We start from the raw sequence: 19,073 nt of genomic DNA, 5'->3' as shown, positions 1-19,073 counted from the left end.
AATTTGGATTCCTGCAAATCTGGTAATATAATAATATTCTACCAGGTGAAAATGAAGCGAACTGATTAAAGTAGGGACCATGTTTACCATGAATGAATGCCTTTTTATTGCTATAACTAAAAATGGCGCCCAACATGACTTTAAAAATATTGTTTTCAATTCTAAGCTGAATTCTAATCTAGTCGTGTCTAGTTCAACAAAAGAATTGGGGGTCTAGCTCTGAATCCTTTCTATTGGAATAGAGGTTGGCGCCCAATGGGATTTGAAAAACCGACTTTTAATTATTATTCAATAAAAACTGATGCTCCTAGTTCTCACTGGGTGGCCTAGTTTTGAAATGTTTCTATTGGAATAGAGGTTGGCGCCCAAGGGGATTATCAAAAAATGTACATCTATTCTAATGTAGATTTCTTTAAATTTAGTTTTCAAAGGTTGTGTCTTAATTTCTAAGGCTTTTCCATTGATATGAAGGTTGGCGCCCAACGTGACTTTCACATAATATATTATTTTAATTCCAATTTGGATTCCTGCAAAGCTGATAATACAATGAGTAATACACTACAGGGTGAAAATTAAGCTAGTTAATCAAAGTGGGCGGTCCAATGTTTTACCATACATGTTTTCTGTATGTTGGCGCCCAACATGATTTCTAAAATATATACTCTTGTATAATTTCTATTTCTAATCCCATAGAAGGCATTGCACTGAAGCTTCTATTTTTAAAGGAGGCTTCGGGTTTTCTACTGGGATAGAGGAACAGAGGTTGGCGACCAACGTGGCTTTTATACTATATATTTTTACATCTAACTCCTGGAAATCTGACAATACAAAGACAAATAATTTAAGTGGCGTCCAACGGAATGAAAGATTATCTAAATATAAACTAAATTATATTGTAAATATGCAGTAGATATTCGAAGAGATTCTCCAGGTTAAAAAGATTAACTTTGGATACCGGCGAGTTTAGCTGCTTTCTTCTGATTGAGAATATAAAAATTTCACATTCACAACAATTTGTCTGACATGCTGTAACATGGAATTTATTCGTTAAAACTGGTCCATGTTCAAGGATTTTTAACTTCCAAAAATTAGAGGAACGTTTTTTCCCAAAAAAAATGTGTTGTTCTAAATATTCATACAATATAACTGCACTTCGTAGATCTTCAAAGATAGAAACCTTCAGAATAGTTGCAATCCTTCCCAACTCATAGCAATAACAAAATTTTCGGAATATCTTTCCGCACCAGCACATTTCCCATAAATCATAATAGACATGCTTCGCATTTGAAGGCACTTCTCCATACATGTAGTTGGGAAGAGGTTTAGTAGTACATAAATTGTAGCAAGTTTGTTACATCTCATCATATGTCTTCTCTCTCTCTCCCTCTTTTTCGTTTGTCCAACAGCTGGAACGCCTGCATCCCAAACTTCTGAACAACACCCCCTTTTCCCAATTCGATTTTCTCTTCTTCAATCGTGTACCCAAGGTGGGCAGTGAGCAACTGATAGAATTGATACGCCAATTGGGTCAAGTAAATGATTTCAGTGTCAGTCGGGCGCCATTTTCGGCACCCGTACGCTATCATTTGAATGAAGTTGCACAAGCGGAATTGGTCGATGAACTATACGAAATGGGTCCGTCGCATGCGCATAGCATGCATGTAAACTTTATCAATTTTCGTAGATATGATACCTCCCAACCGATCTATATAAATTTGGTGCGTGACCCCGTGGAAAGAGTAATAAGTTGGTTCTACTATCGCCGTACCCCATGGAGTGCTGTGCAAAACTATCGTGTCACCAAGAAATTTTTCGATGACAAATTCTATAAGAAAGATTATCACGATTGTGTTCTGAATGCCGATCCGGAATGTGTCTATGAGCAGGGAGCAAGTTTTACCCAAACACAGGCTCAACACATACGTCAAACCCTGTTCTTTTGTGGTCACGATCCGGTTTGCGAGTAGGTTCAACTTTTTCAATTTTCCAACTTTATTTTGAGAACAAAATCTAATTGTTTTTAGACCTTTCAATTCGTATGGTGCCCTACAAAAGGCCAAAGAAATTGTGGAACATGATTTTGCTGTAGTCGGTTCGTGGGAAGATGTCAATGTCACCCTGAGGGTTTTGGAGAATTACATACCTAAATATTTCCGTGGTGCCACCAAATTGTATTATGGTAAAGAGACAATTCGGAAATTTGTGTTTATGATTTTTTATAGCCAATTTGTTTTCAGATGATTTGGCCAAGGTCAAGCGTAATAGCAATAACTGGAAACCCAAAATCCGTGAAGATGTAAAAGCCTTGGTGCGCAAAAATTTCACCCGAGAATATGAATTTTATCATTTCTGTAAACAAAGATTGTATAGGCAATATTTTGCATTGGATAATGTTTAAAATAAACTTCGAATAAAGTTGTATAAAATAAAGAATATTTAACGAATGTAAATAATCTATACGGGTCATTTCGACCCTTCTTCAAATGCTGTAGAATATTGTTTTTCTTGAAAGTATGTTTACTAGGAAAAGGATTGTAAATGTAGCTTATTTAGGGCACCCAACGTTTTCCTTCACTGTTCCATGCACTAAAACAAGCCATCACTTCATCGTTCTCTAATATTGTCCCGAGAAAACGCTGTATCAACCTTGTTAAGAAGAGAGCGTTTTCATTTGCGTCTCTTGTAAAATCAACAAAACAGTGAAATTATCGGTAGCACTCTCACGTTCCATATGGCGCCTAACTCATAGGTTCCACGAAATCTATTTATTCACTTCCAACGAGAGTGCCAAACGAATAATAACCAAAATGGCGCCCAACGCCAATTAAATGCCAAGCACTTGCACTTCATAGATTGATCTGTACATTCTCTCTATTTTGGAGTGTCCTATACAGGGTGAGATAAAAAAACTGCCATAATTTCTACATTCTTTTTTTTTTAATTTGTTGAATGAAAGCAAAAAATGTCGGAAATAGCATCAAATTTTAGAATATGTTTAGATTTGTTCGAACTGGTCATCTTTGGCACGAATTATGGCCTTTAAAGGGCCAATGAAACCGTTACACGCTGCCCGAATGTTGCTCTGCGTATTTTGGCCCATTCCCGGCGAAGCGCTTGCATGAGGTGACCGACGCTTTAGTATTTTTTAATGCCAACCTTGCTTTCCAAAGTACTCCAGACACAATAGTCCAACGGATTGGTATCCGGAGATTTTGGTGGCCATTGTGCGCTGGAAATGAAGTGAGGAACCTCATTTTGTAACCATTCTTGGATGGCGCGTGCTGAGTCCTGTTGGAATGTCCAAGGACTGCGCCAAAATGTTTGCGTGCCCAAGGCTTTAGTACACCCTCCAGAATATTTTCGCGATAATATTCGGCATTTATTCTGATGCCACAGTCGATTAATACGAGCGGAGAGCAACCATCGCCTGTTATGGCAGCCCACACTATCACCATGCCCCGCGCTTGAGTTCTGGTGGTCAAACGAAGGTGTGCATTTTCAGCTGACCTTCTTAGCAAGTGAACACGATCATTTTGTTTGTTTACAAACTGTTGGACAACGAATGTTTTCTCATCGGAGACGGAGAAAACCAAATTCGGCAGTTTACCAATTTCGGCCAAACGAAGCAATTCTTTAGCTCTTTTGAGTATATTTTCATCTGCTGCGGTGTAAGTTCTTGAACTTTTTGGAATTTTAATGGCTTCACCCCGAGCTCATTTTTCAATATTTGCCGAATAGAATATTGTAATATTTTCAGCTCACGAGCCATTTTTCGGCCAATGCAACGCGGATTTCGATCAAGTCGCTTCTTTACTTTTTGGAACATTTCTGCTGATGTTGCTGTTTCGTTCCGTCCATTTCCTTGACGTGGCTGTGCTACGCTACCAGTATCACGGTAACGAGCGATGGTACGAGACACAAAAGATTTATTCACATTTAAATGCTGGAGTGATCTAACCATAGCCACTTGTGGTTTTCCAGCCAAACGCTTGTAAACCATACAATAAGCTGTCACTGGAATAATTTTAACAGCTGTCGGACGAATGGCTAAGAAATGACAGCAGTCTGAATTTGGTTGCAGTTTTTTTTATCTCACCCTGCAGTTCAATTGTACAATAACAATAACAAATACAATCGGTAGCATTCTCACATTTGAAATGGCGCCCAAATCATAGGTTCTAATAATTTCTATTTATTCACTACCAACGAGAGTTTATTTATGTGATATAAGTATCGGTGGACACTCTCGTGACGTATATAACGCCCAACGTAAATTAAGTGCCAAGCACGTGCGCTTCATTGGTTGTTCTCGATTTTTTTTTATTCTGCCACCAACGAAAGTTCAAGCGGCTAGTAGCTCATTTGTATCATGACAGTGTGATAAACAATGTCATGTTCTAAATGGCGCCCAACGGAAACTGCATTCTAAGAGTTTTTGCAACTCATAGGTTCTAGGCATTTTGGTAATGGTTGACACTCCAAATGGCGCCCAACGAAAACCGCAAGCTAAGTATTTTTGCATATTAGCACATTATGTCTTAAATATGCCAGCGTTGGCGCACAACGAAAGCGTACCAGTTTTATATATTTTTTGTAATGTTTTTTAAGTAGTCTGAGAATGGGCAGCTTTGCACGTGTCTTCTATGAAAAAAATCTATAAAATGCTTTATTTCTGACTCTATCCCCAAAACACAATACAATTCTTAAAAAAAAATCTATGCAAAAGCTTTGTTAATAGCTCTTTCCTGCCGAATGGGAAAGCTTTCAAATGCCTACCAACTTTATGCTATAAATAAGCTTCGATTGGCCAATGAAAATCTTTTTTTTAATGGATACTTGTCTCATATCTCCAGTATGAACAACTGAAATCGTCCGATTTAAACAATACCCACAAGGCCGAACGTGATGTTGTTCTCTTTACCCAAATTCCCCGAACGGGCAGTACGACATTGGTGAAAATGTTAGCTGATCTCGCACAAAGAAATGATTTTGTCGCCCACACCGATGATCATTCGCCGGAAGAGGACTTTTCATTCGATCGAATCGAACGAGAAGAATTTCTTGAGGAGTTTTTCGATTTGGAGGGATATTTTTCATATTCGGAACATAGAAACTGGATAAATATGACGGAATATGATTTACCCACACCCATATATGTTAGTCTCGTGCGTCACCCAATACAAAAGGTGATGAGCGCCTATTATGAAGAACGCAATCCATTCGTATTCATAAATCGCATTAAAGATGAGCCCGACGAGGCGGTGCCACAAAAACCCTTTTTCGATACGACATTTAATGACTGTGTGGCGAAGGGGAAACGTCCTGCATGTACTTTTGACTCGAAAATGACATTTAATAAAGATTGGCGTCGCATGGCAATGCATTTTTGTGGAAACAAACCAGTGTGCAGGTATGAAGCTTTATCCATAAAAAAATCTGTTTTTAATGAAAATTAACTGAACTATAGAAACAGGATGTGCCTTTGTGCAATAAGGGAAGGAGGTCAATTAATTAGTTCTAAAACAGCTGTGAATGTAAGGGAAAAAAATCCGGAAATTTGGCAAGATTATTTAGGGAGCTTAAAGTCAAAGTATGAGGCTAATGGTACAGAAACAGCTTGTCATCATGGCATGGCATATTTGACGACACAACATAAAGGGATGTCAGAGTCGACTCAAATCCTGCCTTCGTTTTCCCTTATAATTTGGCATTAATAGACCATGCCAAGCTTCTTATGTTACGCCACCTTAAAGTGTTAAAAAAATAAGGTTTTTCTCTCTTTCCATTTTCCAATTGAAAAAGCTTGTTAATACTTTTTAAAGCTTGGTTTAATACCTGCAAAAGCTTATTTATCTTCAGTTAATAGAGCTTTTTATTCACAGCTTATGGGCAAAATGGAAAAAGCTTTCGACAGATCTCTAAAATGGCACTTCTCTTCTACTACTTTTCCTTCCCTTCCTACAAAGCTCTACACCCTAAGACCGAGTCTCCTAAACAATACCGTCAAAGCGGAAACAGAAAAATTAATCTTCAATCGCTTGCAAAAGGTTGGCTCACAATCCCTAATGGCCCTCATCACACAACTATCACGGGTGAATAATTTCACAGCCTATGTCAACAAAGAAAATGCCACAACTCAGCTGGTCTATCCAATCGGCATGGAGGAAGCCATGGCTGAAGAAATTACAGATGTTGAGGGAGCCATGTCATATGTGGAACACATTAATTGGATTGATTTTGCGAAATTCGATTTACCCAAACCGATTTACATCAACTTGGTTCGTCATCCCATCGAGAAAGTGATCAGTGCCTATTATTATATACGACATCCAGCGGTATTTAGTTATTATTTGCTGCGCGGAGGTCGAAAATTGGAGCCGAAAGAATATTTCGATACAAGTTTCAATGATTGTGTTAAAGCGGGCAAACTGCCAGAATGTCGATTTGATGCCGGCACTGAGGTCTATAAAGATTGGCGGCAATTTGCCATGTATTTTTGTGGCAATCAGCCGGTGTGCAAGTAAGAATGCAAAAAATTAAGGCCGCAGGGAGAGAGGTCAATTGTTTTTGGTTTTTAGGGAAAGAAGCTTATATTTCAAGTGACAAAAATTACCCACCTTTGAGCAAATCTTTTCAACCTTTTGTAAATCTTTAAACCCTAAACTTTTAAGAAAGTTTAATACTTTTAATATTGTGACAAAGGAAAGCGAATTTATACCATGACATAGTAGGTGCACACTCTCATGGCCGAAATGGCGCCCAACGTAAATGAGAATGCTAAGTGCTTTCGACTGCGTATCCCAACTTCAAAGGGTGTTCTTGACATTATCTTTACTTTGCTATAAATGGGACTGATAAATGGCTCATTTATATCAAAGCAGTATCAGTGGATACTGCGATGTTCCAAATGGCGCCCAACGGAAATTAAATGTTAAGTACTTTAGACTACGAATCCCAATCTCTTATACCTTTTCGGACATTAAACTTATTTTGCTACGAATGGGACTACTAAATAGTATAACTGTATCGGTGGATATTTTCATGTACCAAATGGCGCCCAACGGAAATTAAATGTTAAGTACTTTAGACTACGAGTCCCAATTTCAAAGATTGTTTCAGACATTATCTTTTAATGGAACTACTTAGTTCCGTAACTGTATCGCTGGATATTCTCTTGTTCCAAATGGCGCCCAACCGAAATGATCTTTATTTTGTTATCAATGGAACTACTAAATACCATAACTGTATCCGTGGATACTATTGTGTTCCAAATGGCGCCCAACGGAAACAACATGCTCAGCGTTTTTGTAATTCGCAGGTTCTAGGCATTATTTTTATTTCTAACTAACGAGAGAAATAAGTTTGTGTTTCGCTTTAACCGTGGCAATGCCCATGGACACTCTCTTGACCAATATGGCACCCAATGGTTCGTTGGAGTTTGCTTGAAAGCTCTAATACTATACTAATAATGTTTACTTTATAACAATGGAACTACTTAGTTCCATAACTGTATCGGTGGATATTCTTATGTTCCAAATGGCGCCCAACGTAAATTAATTGTTAAGTACTTCAGACTATTAGTCCCAATTTGCTATCAATTGAGCTACTAAGTACCATAACATTCATTCAAAATTCTCATGTTCCAAATGGCGACCAACGGAAACTATATGCTAAGTGATATTTCAACTCACAGGTTCTAGGCATTCCCTTCATTTGTTAACAACAAGAGCGACTTGTACCATGGCAATGCCCAAAATGGCGCCCAACGGTAACCTAATGTGAAGTACTTTCAACTGCATACCTCAAATACATTGGAGGGTGTTTCAAAGCTCTACTACATATTTACTTCATTACAATGGGACTACTTAGAACCATAACTGTTTCGTTGGATATTCTTATGTTCCAAATGACGCCTAACGGAAACTACAAGCAGAGTATTTTTGCAACTCGCAGATTCTATGCATTCCCTTTATTTATGACCAACGAGAGTGACATGGCAATGTCCATGGACCTCTCATGACCAAAATGGCGCCCAACTGTTATTAAATGTTAAGTGCTTTCAACTGCGTACCTCAAATTCAAATTGAATTCATTTCGACTCTAATTTCTGGAAAAGCTTTTGACAGCATATGGATTTAAGACTTTACTACATATTTTCTTGTGTAAAAGCTCAACGAACGGAACAGTGTTAATTGTTTTCTGGTTTTTGTGAAATACAAAGCTAAAAGCTTTTCGAACTTTTTGACCAAGCCTCTCCGAAATTGTATTCAGGCTAAAAATAGTTGTTCGTAGTCAAAATGAAAATAAGAAATTAATATTTAATAATTTTTAATTTTTCTTTAATTTGAAAGTATTCAAAAAAAGCTGTGTATTTACACATCTTCGAAAAAAAAACAATTTCCAAGTAATGCCCTGGAATTTCGAAAACCCCCTTTTCATTGTCGAGCTTTTTTTCCTTTTCCATTAACTGTAAATCCATGCCAATGGACACGGGTATTTCTCAGCCAAAAGCTTTTCAAGCTTTGCTTTTGCATTCAAACACAAATCAAAAACGAAAATAAAGCCAATAAAATTTAACGCTTTTTCGTTCTCCCCAAACCCAAGCTCTATACTCTCAAACCCATCGATCTGAATAATACAGTTATTGCCGAAAGAGAGGCTTTGATCTTCAATCGCTTGGAAAAAGTTGGCTCACAATCAATGATGACTCTAATCAAACAACTCTCCCTAGTCAACAATTTCACTCCCTATGTGAACAAAGAAAACGCCACTGTACGCGTATTATATTCCTACGATGAGGAGGAAGCCATTGCTGAGGAAATAACGGGCGTGGATGATGCCATGTCGTATGTGGAGCACCTTAATTGAATTGATTTTGAAAAATTAAATCTACCCAAACCGATTTATATGAATTTGGTGAGGCATCCCATACAGAGGGTTATGAGTGCCTACTATTATATTCGCCATCCTGCCATCTATAGTTACTATTTGCTGAGAGGTGGTGCCAAAAGGAACCGAAAGCCTATTTCGATACCAGCTTTAATGATTGCGTTAAGGCGGGCAAAATACCTGAATGTCGTTTTGAGCCGGATACCCAAGTCCACAAAGATTGGCGACAATTTGCCATGTTCTTTTGCGGCAATCAAAAGGAATGCAAGTAAGGGCATGGAAGAGAAAGGAAGAAATATTTTATTAAAAAAAGGGCTCGTCCTTAGCTTGTACGCTTTCCTGATTTTCTTTACAATAACTATTGAGCCTAGATCAAGGCCTGACAATATTAAATTACCATGTGTATATATTTGGTTGCTTCACAAATTTCCAATGAGCTTTGTCACAGTTTCAGATATTTTAGTCTAAACACAATTTCTTATCTTTAAGCTTTTCTAAAATTTCTTGGGCATTTTTTTGAAAGCTGCTTGAACTAAATCTTTGTACAGTTCCTGCTGCATGAAAATGTAATTTGGCAAAGCTTTAAATTATACATGCTCGAGTGTAAAAAGCTTTAAGCTCCCAATGATATGCTTTAAGCTTCAAATTCGCATGCCAGCCACAAGCTTAAAGAGATATTTTTGGAATGTAACCCGAAAAACATACTCGGATGTAAAAAGCTTTAAGCTCTCTATGATATGCTTTAAGCTTCAAATTCGCACACCAGCCACAAACCCATAGAGATCTTTTTGGAATCTAAGCCGAACAACATGCTCGGATGTAAAAAGCTTTAAGCTCGCAATGATATGCTTTAAGCTTTAAATTCGCCACAAACCCATAGAGATCACTTTGGAAACTAAGCCGACAATTTTGTTTTATTTTCCCCAAGTTATACACCCTTGATGCCAGTTCTTTAAATAATACCGTCCATTCGGGCTTAGAATGTGTCTTTTTCAATCGCCTCGAAAAGGTGGGCTCCCAGTCATTGATGACTCTTCTGAGGCAATTGTCCGAGGTGAATGATTACACACCCTATGTCAATGAGGAGGGTGTACCCAATCCTGTACTACTCCCCGAAAAACTTCAGCGTGACATTGCCGAAGAAATTGCTGAGGTGGGCCAGCCAATGTCCTATGTCGAACACATCAATTGGATAAATTTCACAAAATTTGATCTACCCAAACCAATTTATGTAAATATGGTACGCCATCCCATACAGAAGGTTATGAGTGCCTACTATTACATACGTCATCCGACGGTATTTGGTTATTATTTGAAACACAGTGGCAGGAAAATGGAAAATAGAGAATGGTTCGATACCTCCTTCAATGATTGTGTCAAACAGGCCAAGATACCGGATTGCATATTTGAGCCACACATTGACCATAACCAAGATTGGCGTCGTTTCTCATTGCATTTATGTGGAAATCATCCGGATTGCTTGTAAGCTTATTTAAATTGAATTTTTAGGAATTTTTTTCTTAGGAATTGACCTCCTCCCTTAAGAAAAACGAACACCACTGTTTCTATATTCAGTTTAGTTTTTTTTCCCACTCGGAAAGTAAATATCAAATTCAAAATTTTCAGAAACTTTAATTCACCCGTTGCAACTCAAATAGCCAAACAGAACATCGAAAGAGAATATGCTGTTGTGGGTTCCTGGGAAGATACCAATATTACCCTGACCGTATTGGAACATTATATACCTAGATTTTTCCGGGGAGCCACTGAAATGTATTACAGTAAGTAAAAGCCAACGAATATCGTGATCATCCTCATTCGCATTCCAATATCGAAAACAATTTTCCAGGTGATAAGAGCGGTAAATTCAAGAAGAACGCCACACCCCACAACACCAATCTGGAACCGGAAGTTGAGGCCAAACTGAAAATACAATTTTCCTACGAAATTGAATTGTATAATTTCTGCAAACAGCGTTTGTACAAACAATACATTGCCATCAAGAAGGAAGAGCTAATGGCGAAATTTAATTGAAGAAGAGCAGAAAATTTAAAAAAAATGTAGTTATAAGTTTTGAAATGGAGGAATCGAAGTAGATAAAATTTGAAACCCCAACATTAGCTGAATTTCTGTCCTTCACAGACTTTATAAAAATAAGTTAACTTTTGAGATTAATTCGAACAAATAATTTTAATAAATAAAAAAACATTTAAATAAAAATATATAATTTACTTGTTTTATTTTGAGAAATGAGTAAAACAGTCAATCATTTGCTCTAAGACAATCGATAGACTTCTCGTGCACTCAATTCGGACAAAATGCAGTTTGAGTTTATTTAAACTGTATGTTGATGAATTTAACTATAATTGTGGACTAAACTTAAAGAAATCAAAAAAAATGTATATTTTTTTTAATCTCTTATAAGAACTGTCTTTGAAAATTTTTGTATATCTTCGTATTTAATTGTAATTGTACAAAAAGTAAACGAACTGCATCTTGCAAAACATTTGTTAGAAATACAGTTGAGATGAAAAAACTGCAACCAACTTCAGACTGCTGTCATTTCTAAGCCACCCGTCCGATGGCTGTTAAAATTATTCCAGTGACAGCTCATTATATTGTTTACAAACGTACAAAAGCATTTTGGTGAGACTTTTCCAGAAAAATAGTTATTCGTGATGGAATTCAAGCGTGATTTCTTTATATTTGGCTGGAAACCCGCAATTGGCTATTGTTAGAGCACTTCAGCATTTAAATGTGAATGAATCTTTTGAGTCTCGTACCATCGCTCGTTACCGTGATACTGGCAGCGTAGCCCGACGTCAAGGAAGTGGACGGAAGAAAACAGCAACATCAGCAGAAATGGTTCGAAAAGTAAAGAAGCGACTTCATCGAAACCCGCGTCGCAGAGGCCGAAAAATGGCTAGTGATTCCAATATTCCATTCGGAAAATATTAGAAAATTAGCTCGGAGGAAGGCCATTGAAATTCCAAAAAGTGCAAGAACTTACACCGCAACCGAAAGAAAATAGACTTAAAAGTGCTAAAGAGTTTCTACGCTGGGCCGAAAGTGGTGAACAGCCGAATTTGGTTTTCTCCGATGAGAAAACATTTGTTGTCCAGCAGTTTGTAAACAAACAAAATGATCGTGTTTACTTGCCAAAGAGGTCAGTAGAAAATGTGCACCTTCGGTTGGCCACCAGAACTCAAGCGCCGGCCATGGTGATGGTATGGTCACTCTCCGCTGGTATTAATCGACCGTGGCATCAGAATAAATGCCGAATATTATATTAAAAACATGTAAAAAATTATGGCATTTGACTTTGTTGCAGTTTTTTTATCTCACCCTGAATATTTGAAAAAAAAAACATTTAAAAATTTTCGACGCTGGCTTCTTCGCAAAAGAAAAAATGAGCGTAAGGCTAAAATCGAACTAAGTCAACCTAAGACTCCTTTTTTCCTACTCTCAGAAACTCAACTGCCAAAATTGCTCTCTTTACTAGTCTATACTAGATCTTTCTGTTGGGTGAACCTCTTTTAAAATAACGTATTTGACATGGTAGAAGAATAAAGGTAGTCGCATCGACACAGCTGCTGGGACAATGAACTGTCAACCCAATTTTGAATTTGAAATTTTTGAATGAAAAATTATTCAAATTAGTAAAAATTGTTGAAAAATGCAAACTATAAAAACCTCCTATTTTTGTCGTGTAACAAAACTTATAAAAATCTACTTATTTTTGAAAAAAAAGGTTTAACATATTAATATTTCCAAGCGTTGATACATCTACCTGTATTCTTCTATCATTGTATTTGACGTATATACAATGAAATTCCACAGGGTCTGTTTAATAGTAAATGTATTATTATTATTCTTTATAATTGAATCTATATATTATGCTCCAATTGGTGCGGAAGTGAAATTATGCTACATAGGTTCGAAATATTTGTAAATGTGGGTACCAAGCTAAATGTATTTACAAACATTATGATATGATAGGTTAGGTTGAAAAGAGGGGCGAAACAATTCGCAGAAGACGAGCAGTTATGTTTGAAATTAAGTTGCCTTAACGAAATTCCTTAACTGTTTTATATAATTTACCATGATCCGATTTAGGTCTGGTATGAAGTGGTTCCCTAAGAATTGGGATCTGATATTTGCAAACGCTGGGCAGTGGCAGAGAAAATGTTCCAAAGATTTGTCATCTTCCCCGCATGCCCTGCATATGCCGTTATCTGCACATCCTATCTTGTACAGAAAAGCTGATAGGCCCATATGCCCCGTGAGGATGCATGTTATCCTCCTAATATCCTTCTTACCTAGTAATAAAAGGTTCTCCGTTTTTATCTCATTGAAGTCACTCGAAAGAATTTTTGTGGTTTTCCCTACGCCTTTATTGTTCCATAGGGCTACGTGGGCGTTTTTGCCCATGGCTTTACCACTAGACGTCACGCAGAAAGCGGCACTGGATTGCCTAAGTTTATTATTGCTAATTCCCTGCCTTTTTTGGCGAGAGAGTTCGCTATCTCGTAACCTCTAACTCACATAAACCAAAAACAAACGCCAAAATTTTTCCTTTTTTAAAATGTCATTGTATGAAAGCAAAAAATGTCGGAAATAGCATCAAATTTTAAAATAAGTTTAGATTTGTTTGGATTGGTCACCTTTGGAATGAATTATGGCCTTCAAACGGCCAATGAAACCGTCACACGCTGCCCGAATGTTGATCTGCGGTATTTTGGCCCATTGACGGCGAAGCACTTGCTTGAGGTGAGTCCTGTTGAAATGTCCAAGGTCTGCGGCCAAAATGTTTGCGTGCCCAAGGCTTTAATACACCCCCCAGAACATTTTCGCAATATTCGGTATTTATTTTGATGCCACGGTCGATTAATACGAGCGGAGGGCGATCATCGGCTGTTATGGCGGCCCACACCATCACCATGGCCGGCGCATGACTTCTGGTGGCCAACCGAAGGTGCACATTTTCAGCTGACCTCTTTGGCAAGAAAACGCGACCATATCGTTTGTTTACAAACTGCTGGACAACGAATGTTTTCTCATCGGTCAAGCGAAGCAACTCTTTAGCTCTTTTGAGTCTATTTCCTTTCTGTTGCGGTGTAAGCTCTTATACTTTTTGTAATTTCAATGGCTTTACCCCGAACTCATTTTCCAATATTTGCCGAACGGAATATTGAGATATGTTCAGCTCACAAGCCATTCATCTGGCACTGCCACGCGGAATTCGATCAAGCCGCTTCTTTACTTTTCGAACCATTTCTGCTGATGTTGCTGTTTTCTTCCGTGCACTTCCTTGACGTCGGGCTACGCTACCAGTATCACGGTAACGAGCGATGGTACGAGACACAAAAGATTTATTCACGTTTAAATGCTGGAGTATTCTAACGATAGCCACTTGTGGTTTTCCAGCCAAATATAAAGAAATCACACTATCACGCTTGAATTCCATAACGAATAACTTTTTTTCTGGAAAAGACTCACCAAAATGCTTTTGTAGGCTTGTGGACAATATAATGAGCTGTCACTGGAATAATTTTAACAGCTGTCGGACGAGTGGCTTAGAAATTACAGCAGTCTGAAATTGGTTGTAGGTTTTTCATTTCACGCTGTATAACATTCAAATACAGTTTTTGAAGTTACCGTTTTGGATGTTATAGCTTTTATAGCTAGACCGTAAGGTCCGTTAAGATGTTTACGGAAGCCGGTTTCGTGTTAGCATTAAATCAGTTCAGACTTTCTGCGACGCGAGGTCCGGACCTCCGCTTGAAGGATTGGATAGTCTTATAACAAAAGTTTCCAGTCGACATTTGCGGTAGGAATCCGTCGATCCACGAGTCTCTGGTAGGAATTAATGTTTCACATGAGGCAGCTGCAATTTTTTCAGATATCCGGTCCGACACAAAGTGATTCTCCCATTGTTACCTGTAACATTTTTGATGGTATGTAACGTGGCCTTTACTTATCCACTCGTATGTCCAAGATATGAAGCTCCGGCCGTTTCATATCTTAAATATCTATTGGATTATTTGATAGGTGTACCCATGGTAGAAGAAAGCAGGTAGATGCATCAACGCTTGGGAACATTGATATGTCAAAAAAATTTAAATGTGTTTTCAAATATAAGTAGATTTTTCTATGTTTTCGTATACGACGTCATTCGGAGGTTATTAAAATACGCGTTTTCAACAAATTTTACAAATTTAAATAATTTTTCATTCAACATTTTTAATTCCAAAATTAGTTTGACAGTTCATTGTCCCAGCAGCTCCGTCGATGCGTTTACTTATATTCTTCTACCATAGGTGTACCAATAAAACAGCTAATTATTTCATTAGCTCCTTAGGGTAGGCAATGATCATGTGTAAATTTCCCACTTCTGACAATATATGCTAACTTATTTATACAAGTTCCAAAAGCTTAATTATTTTTCTTGACTTTTTCGGTATTTCATTAATGCATTGCCATTTTAATGCTTTAAAATTTCCTTCTTTTTTTGCATCTATTTGGAATGGTGTTTTTTTTCCTAGATATCTCCTTTCCCTCGGTTTCCTTTAAAGAAATCCATAAACGGCAGATTGCAATTATGCCAATATCCAAGCTTCCTGATAATCCTTAATCTGCTCATAGTAATTTCTTACTAACTTAAATTGATAGCATGTTTCCACCATTCCATTTGAGGTTTTGCCTCTAATTTTTCCCACACAATACAGCAGCTAAGTTTAACCGAATTTCTCTTATTCCCTCCCCCCCCAATCAGCTGTTTTCTTTAAATCCCGATGCATTGAATAATACCAAAAAAGCTCAAACGGATGTGTTATTCTTTAATCGTGTCCCCAAAACTGGCAGTGTTCAGATGGTAGCTCTTTTGAAAAAATTAGGTACTCTTCATGACTTTGAGGTAGAAGTTGATCCGCAACAGGGTGGCATACGCAGCATACTCGAAGATGATGAAGTTGAAAATCAAATCGATAATATCAATAATTTGGACGAGGGTACCGTCTTTGTTAGCCATGTGAATTATATGAATTTTACCGATTATGATGTGGATCGTCCGATCTATATGAATATGGTTCGTGATCCCGTGGAAAGAGTCATTAGCTGGTATTATTATGTTCGTTCGCCATGGGTGTTTGTACCAAAGCGGCGTCAAAGTAATCGTCCCATGCCAAATCCTAAATGGGCCAATACCGAATTTGATCAATGTGTGCTGAGTAAGGACAAGGTCTGTACTTATATAGAGGGTTCCGGATTCGAGAGAGCCGGTGATCACCGCAGGCAAACATTGTTTTTCTGTGGCCACAATGAGCACAAGTGCATGTAAGTTGAATAAATCTTCCCACAACCACAAAGAGACAGGGATTTTTGAAAATCATTTTATATTCTCAAGGCCCTTCAATGCCCGTCTACCCCTGGAAATTGCTAAACGCACTGTGGAACAGGAATATGCTGTGGTAGGCACCTGGGAGGATACCAATGTTACGTTGACGGTATTGGAAAATTACATCCCTCGTTATTTTAAGGGGGCATCGAAAATGTATTACCGTAAGTTTTATAATTTAGAGAAAATGCAACTCTGATCTTAGAACAATATTTCCCCTTCCTCCCTCCAGTGGATTTGGCCAACGACCACAAAAACAGTAATCCCATGAAACCCCACATCAGCGAAGAAATTAAGAATATGGTGCGTCGTAATTTCACGCGTGAAATTGAATTCTATCAGTTTTGCCGACAACGCCTGCACAAACAGTATTTCGCCTTGAAACAAAAGGAGTTGCGTGAGATGGAGGAAAAGGATAACCAAAGGAAGTTGACATTCTTGAATAAGGCCCTCTTGAGATTGAATTGAAAATATAATGTACATCGTAAACTTTTTTATAAAAATTAATTTAATAAAATATCATCTTCTCTCATTAATTTGTATTTCAAACAGTTTATTTCGCATAAATAAATAAAATCTAGTTCCTTTCGCTGAACCTTCAATCTAGTTCAGCTTTTTTGACTGAACTAGTTCACGGTTCACTATCTCGTTCAAGCAATCGTATCAGAATCGTTCGCTAAAAATGAATCGTTTACTCAATTTCTACCATGAAACGAAATGAAACCAGTATCCTTAATGGTCAAAAGTCGGGCGGGGCCGACTGATATGATACCCTACACCACCATGCGTATTTAGTAGAGCTCACGTAACAAAGAAGTTTTTATTGGAAATTTATCCAAAGTAGATCATACCAACTATGAACCAAATAGCATTGCTGTATTGTGCATGATATGACTTCGATAAGGATTATATTAAAACAAGTAAAAAAACTGTAAGTTCGGCCGGGCCGAACTTTGAATACCCTCCAACCTTTGGAGCGAATTTGGCAATTTTCAAATAAGAATAAAATCCGTTAAAAATTCAGTTAAAATCTTAAAAATACTAAATGTAGCTGTTATATTAGAGTATATACGAAGAGGTGGACCTGCTCAGAGAATGTTCGCTCAAATACGAAATTTGAAACAATTCTGATGAATAATGTCGCTAAAATCATCAAAATACCAAATATGGGGAGGTACCGTTATATGGGGGGGGGGGGGGTGGGGCTATACGAAGACGTGGAACTTCAAATACCAAATTTGAAACAATTCCGTTGAGTAATGAAGCTAAAATCATTAAAATACCGAATATCAGCAGCTACCGCTATATGGGGGCTATACGAAGACGTGGACCTGCACATACAATTTTCTGTCTTAGGTTGTAGTATTCATTACGAACGTCAAATACCAAATTTTAAACAATTCTGATGAATAATGTCGCTAAAATCATCAAAATACCGAATATGGGGAGGTACCGTTGTATGGGGGCTATACGAAGACGTGAGCCTGCAAAGTCAATTTTCTGTCATAGGCTGTAATATCCATTACGAACTTCAAGTACCAAATTTGAAATATTTCCGGTTAATAAGGTCGCTAAAATCATCAAAATACCGAATATCGGGAGGTACCATTATATGGGGGCTATACCAAAACGTAGACCTAGATGACCCATTTTCGTTACCAAAAGTCCAGCAGGAATAATATACATTTGAATAACTAAGCACTTGCTTTTAGGCTGAATTCCATCGGAAGATTCAGTCTGATATGCAGATATTAGCCATTTTGTGCACAATAGACCTGAAATCGGATAAAGATATATATAGGAGCTATATCCAAATCTGAACCAATCTCCGAGTTATACAGAGATATTTGTAAGCTCCATAAGTTATCTGGTAGCAAATATCAATCTTGTGGAGTGCATATTACGCATGTGAGGGACTTAAACCCCCAAATCGGATGAAACATATATATGGGAGCTATAGCTGAACCAATTTTTCATGTACTTGCTTCTAAACTCAATTCGGTTGGATGTACCAAAATTCAGGACTTTTGGACTGATATTAGCCATTTGGTGCACAATAAACCTAATACCATATAAAGTTATACAGGGTGAGATAAAACGAACTGCAATAAAGTCAAACGCCATAATTTTTAATATCGGAAATAGAATCAAATTTTGGAATAAGTTTAGATTTTTTCCAATTGGTCACCTTCGGCACGAATTATGGTCTTCAAACGGCCAATGAAACTGTCACACACTGCCCGAATGTTGTTCTGCGATATTTTGGCCCATCGACTGTTATGGCGGCCCACACCATCACCGTGGCCGGCGCTTGAGTTCTGATGGCCAACCGAAGGTGCAGATTTTCAGCTGACCTCTTTGGCAAGTAAACACGATCATTTTGTTCGTTTACAAACTGCTGGACAACGAATGTTTTGTCATCGGAGACGGAGAAAACCAAATTCGGCAGTTCACCAATTTCGGCTAAGCGAAGCAATTCTTTAGCTCTTTTGAGTCTATTTTCTTTCTGTTGCGGTGTAAGTTCTTGCACTTTTTGGAATTTCAAAGGCTTTACCCCGAGCTCATTTTTCAATATTTGACGAATGGAATATTGCAATATGTACAGCTCAAGAGCCACTGCGATGCAGGTTTCGATGAAGTCGCTTCTTTACTTTTCGAACCATTTCTGTTGATTTTGCAGTTTACTTTCGGAAACTGGAAAATTCTCACCAAAATTCTTTTGTACGATTGTAAACAATATAATGATCTGTCACTGGAATAATTTTAACAGCTGTCGGACGAGGTGCAT

General features: G+C 37.8%; 2 protein-coding genes across 3 annotated transcripts in view; both read left to right on the top strand.

Annotated features, from left to right (window-relative positions):
- The window catches only part of LOC101896643 (heparan sulfate 2-O-sulfotransferase pipe), a 227,631-nt gene that overhangs the window by 199,046 nt on the left and 9,512 nt on the right, over window positions 1-19,073 (top strand). Inside the window, exons 6-8 of one of the 2 annotated variants that reach the window (XM_059129314.1) lie at window positions 1,407-1,963; window positions 2,025-2,179; window positions 2,238-2,484. The exons of the other annotated variant lie outside the window; for it this stretch is intronic. Of the exons in view, the coding sequence (XP_058985297.1) occupies window positions 1,407-1,963; window positions 2,025-2,179; window positions 2,238-2,398 (873 nt within the window). The 3' untranslated portion in view covers window positions 2,399-2,484. Of the gene's footprint in view, window positions 1-1,406; window positions 1,964-2,024; window positions 2,180-2,237; window positions 2,485-19,073 lie in introns of those variants that run through there. 2 annotated transcript variants of the gene reach the window in all.
- On the top strand, window positions 9,802-16,756 carry LOC131805656 (uncharacterized). The gene is made up of 6 exons (XM_059129121.1): window positions 9,802-10,371; window positions 10,516-10,670; window positions 10,739-10,920; window positions 15,665-16,224; window positions 16,295-16,449; window positions 16,518-16,756. The coding sequence occupies exons 1-6, from the start codon at window positions 9,917-9,919 to the stop codon at window positions 16,751-16,753; spliced, it is 1,743 nt and encodes a 580-aa protein (XP_058985104.1). The 5' UTR covers window positions 9,802-9,916; the 3' UTR covers window positions 16,754-16,756.

This window comes from Musca domestica, unplaced genomic scaffold (assembly GCF_030504385.1).
Source record: "Musca domestica strain aabys unplaced genomic scaffold, Musca_domestica.polishedcontigs.V.1.1 6, whole genome shotgun sequence".
Lineage (NCBI taxonomy): Eukaryota > Metazoa > Arthropoda > Insecta > Diptera > Muscidae > Musca > Musca domestica.
The sequence above is the reverse complement of the archived record's forward strand: the minus strand, read 5'-3'. Positions and strand labels throughout refer to the sequence as shown.

What these genes read in the sequence shown, in the direction of transcription:
- LOC131805656 (XM_059129121.1), top strand. Translation starts at nt 9,917, where the DNA reads ATGACTCTTCTGAGGCAATTGTCCGAGGTGAATGATTACACACCCTAT. An exon ending in AGCCACTGAAATGTATTACA is followed by an intron (nt 10,671 to 10,738) that starts GTAAGTAAAAGC and finishes ACAATTTTCCAG; the next exon opens with GTGATAAGAGCGGTAAATTC. An exon ending in GGCATCGAAAATGTATTACC is followed by an intron (nt 16,450 to 16,517) that starts GTAAGTTTTATA and finishes TCCTCCCTCCAG; the next exon opens with TGGATTTGGCCAACGACCAC.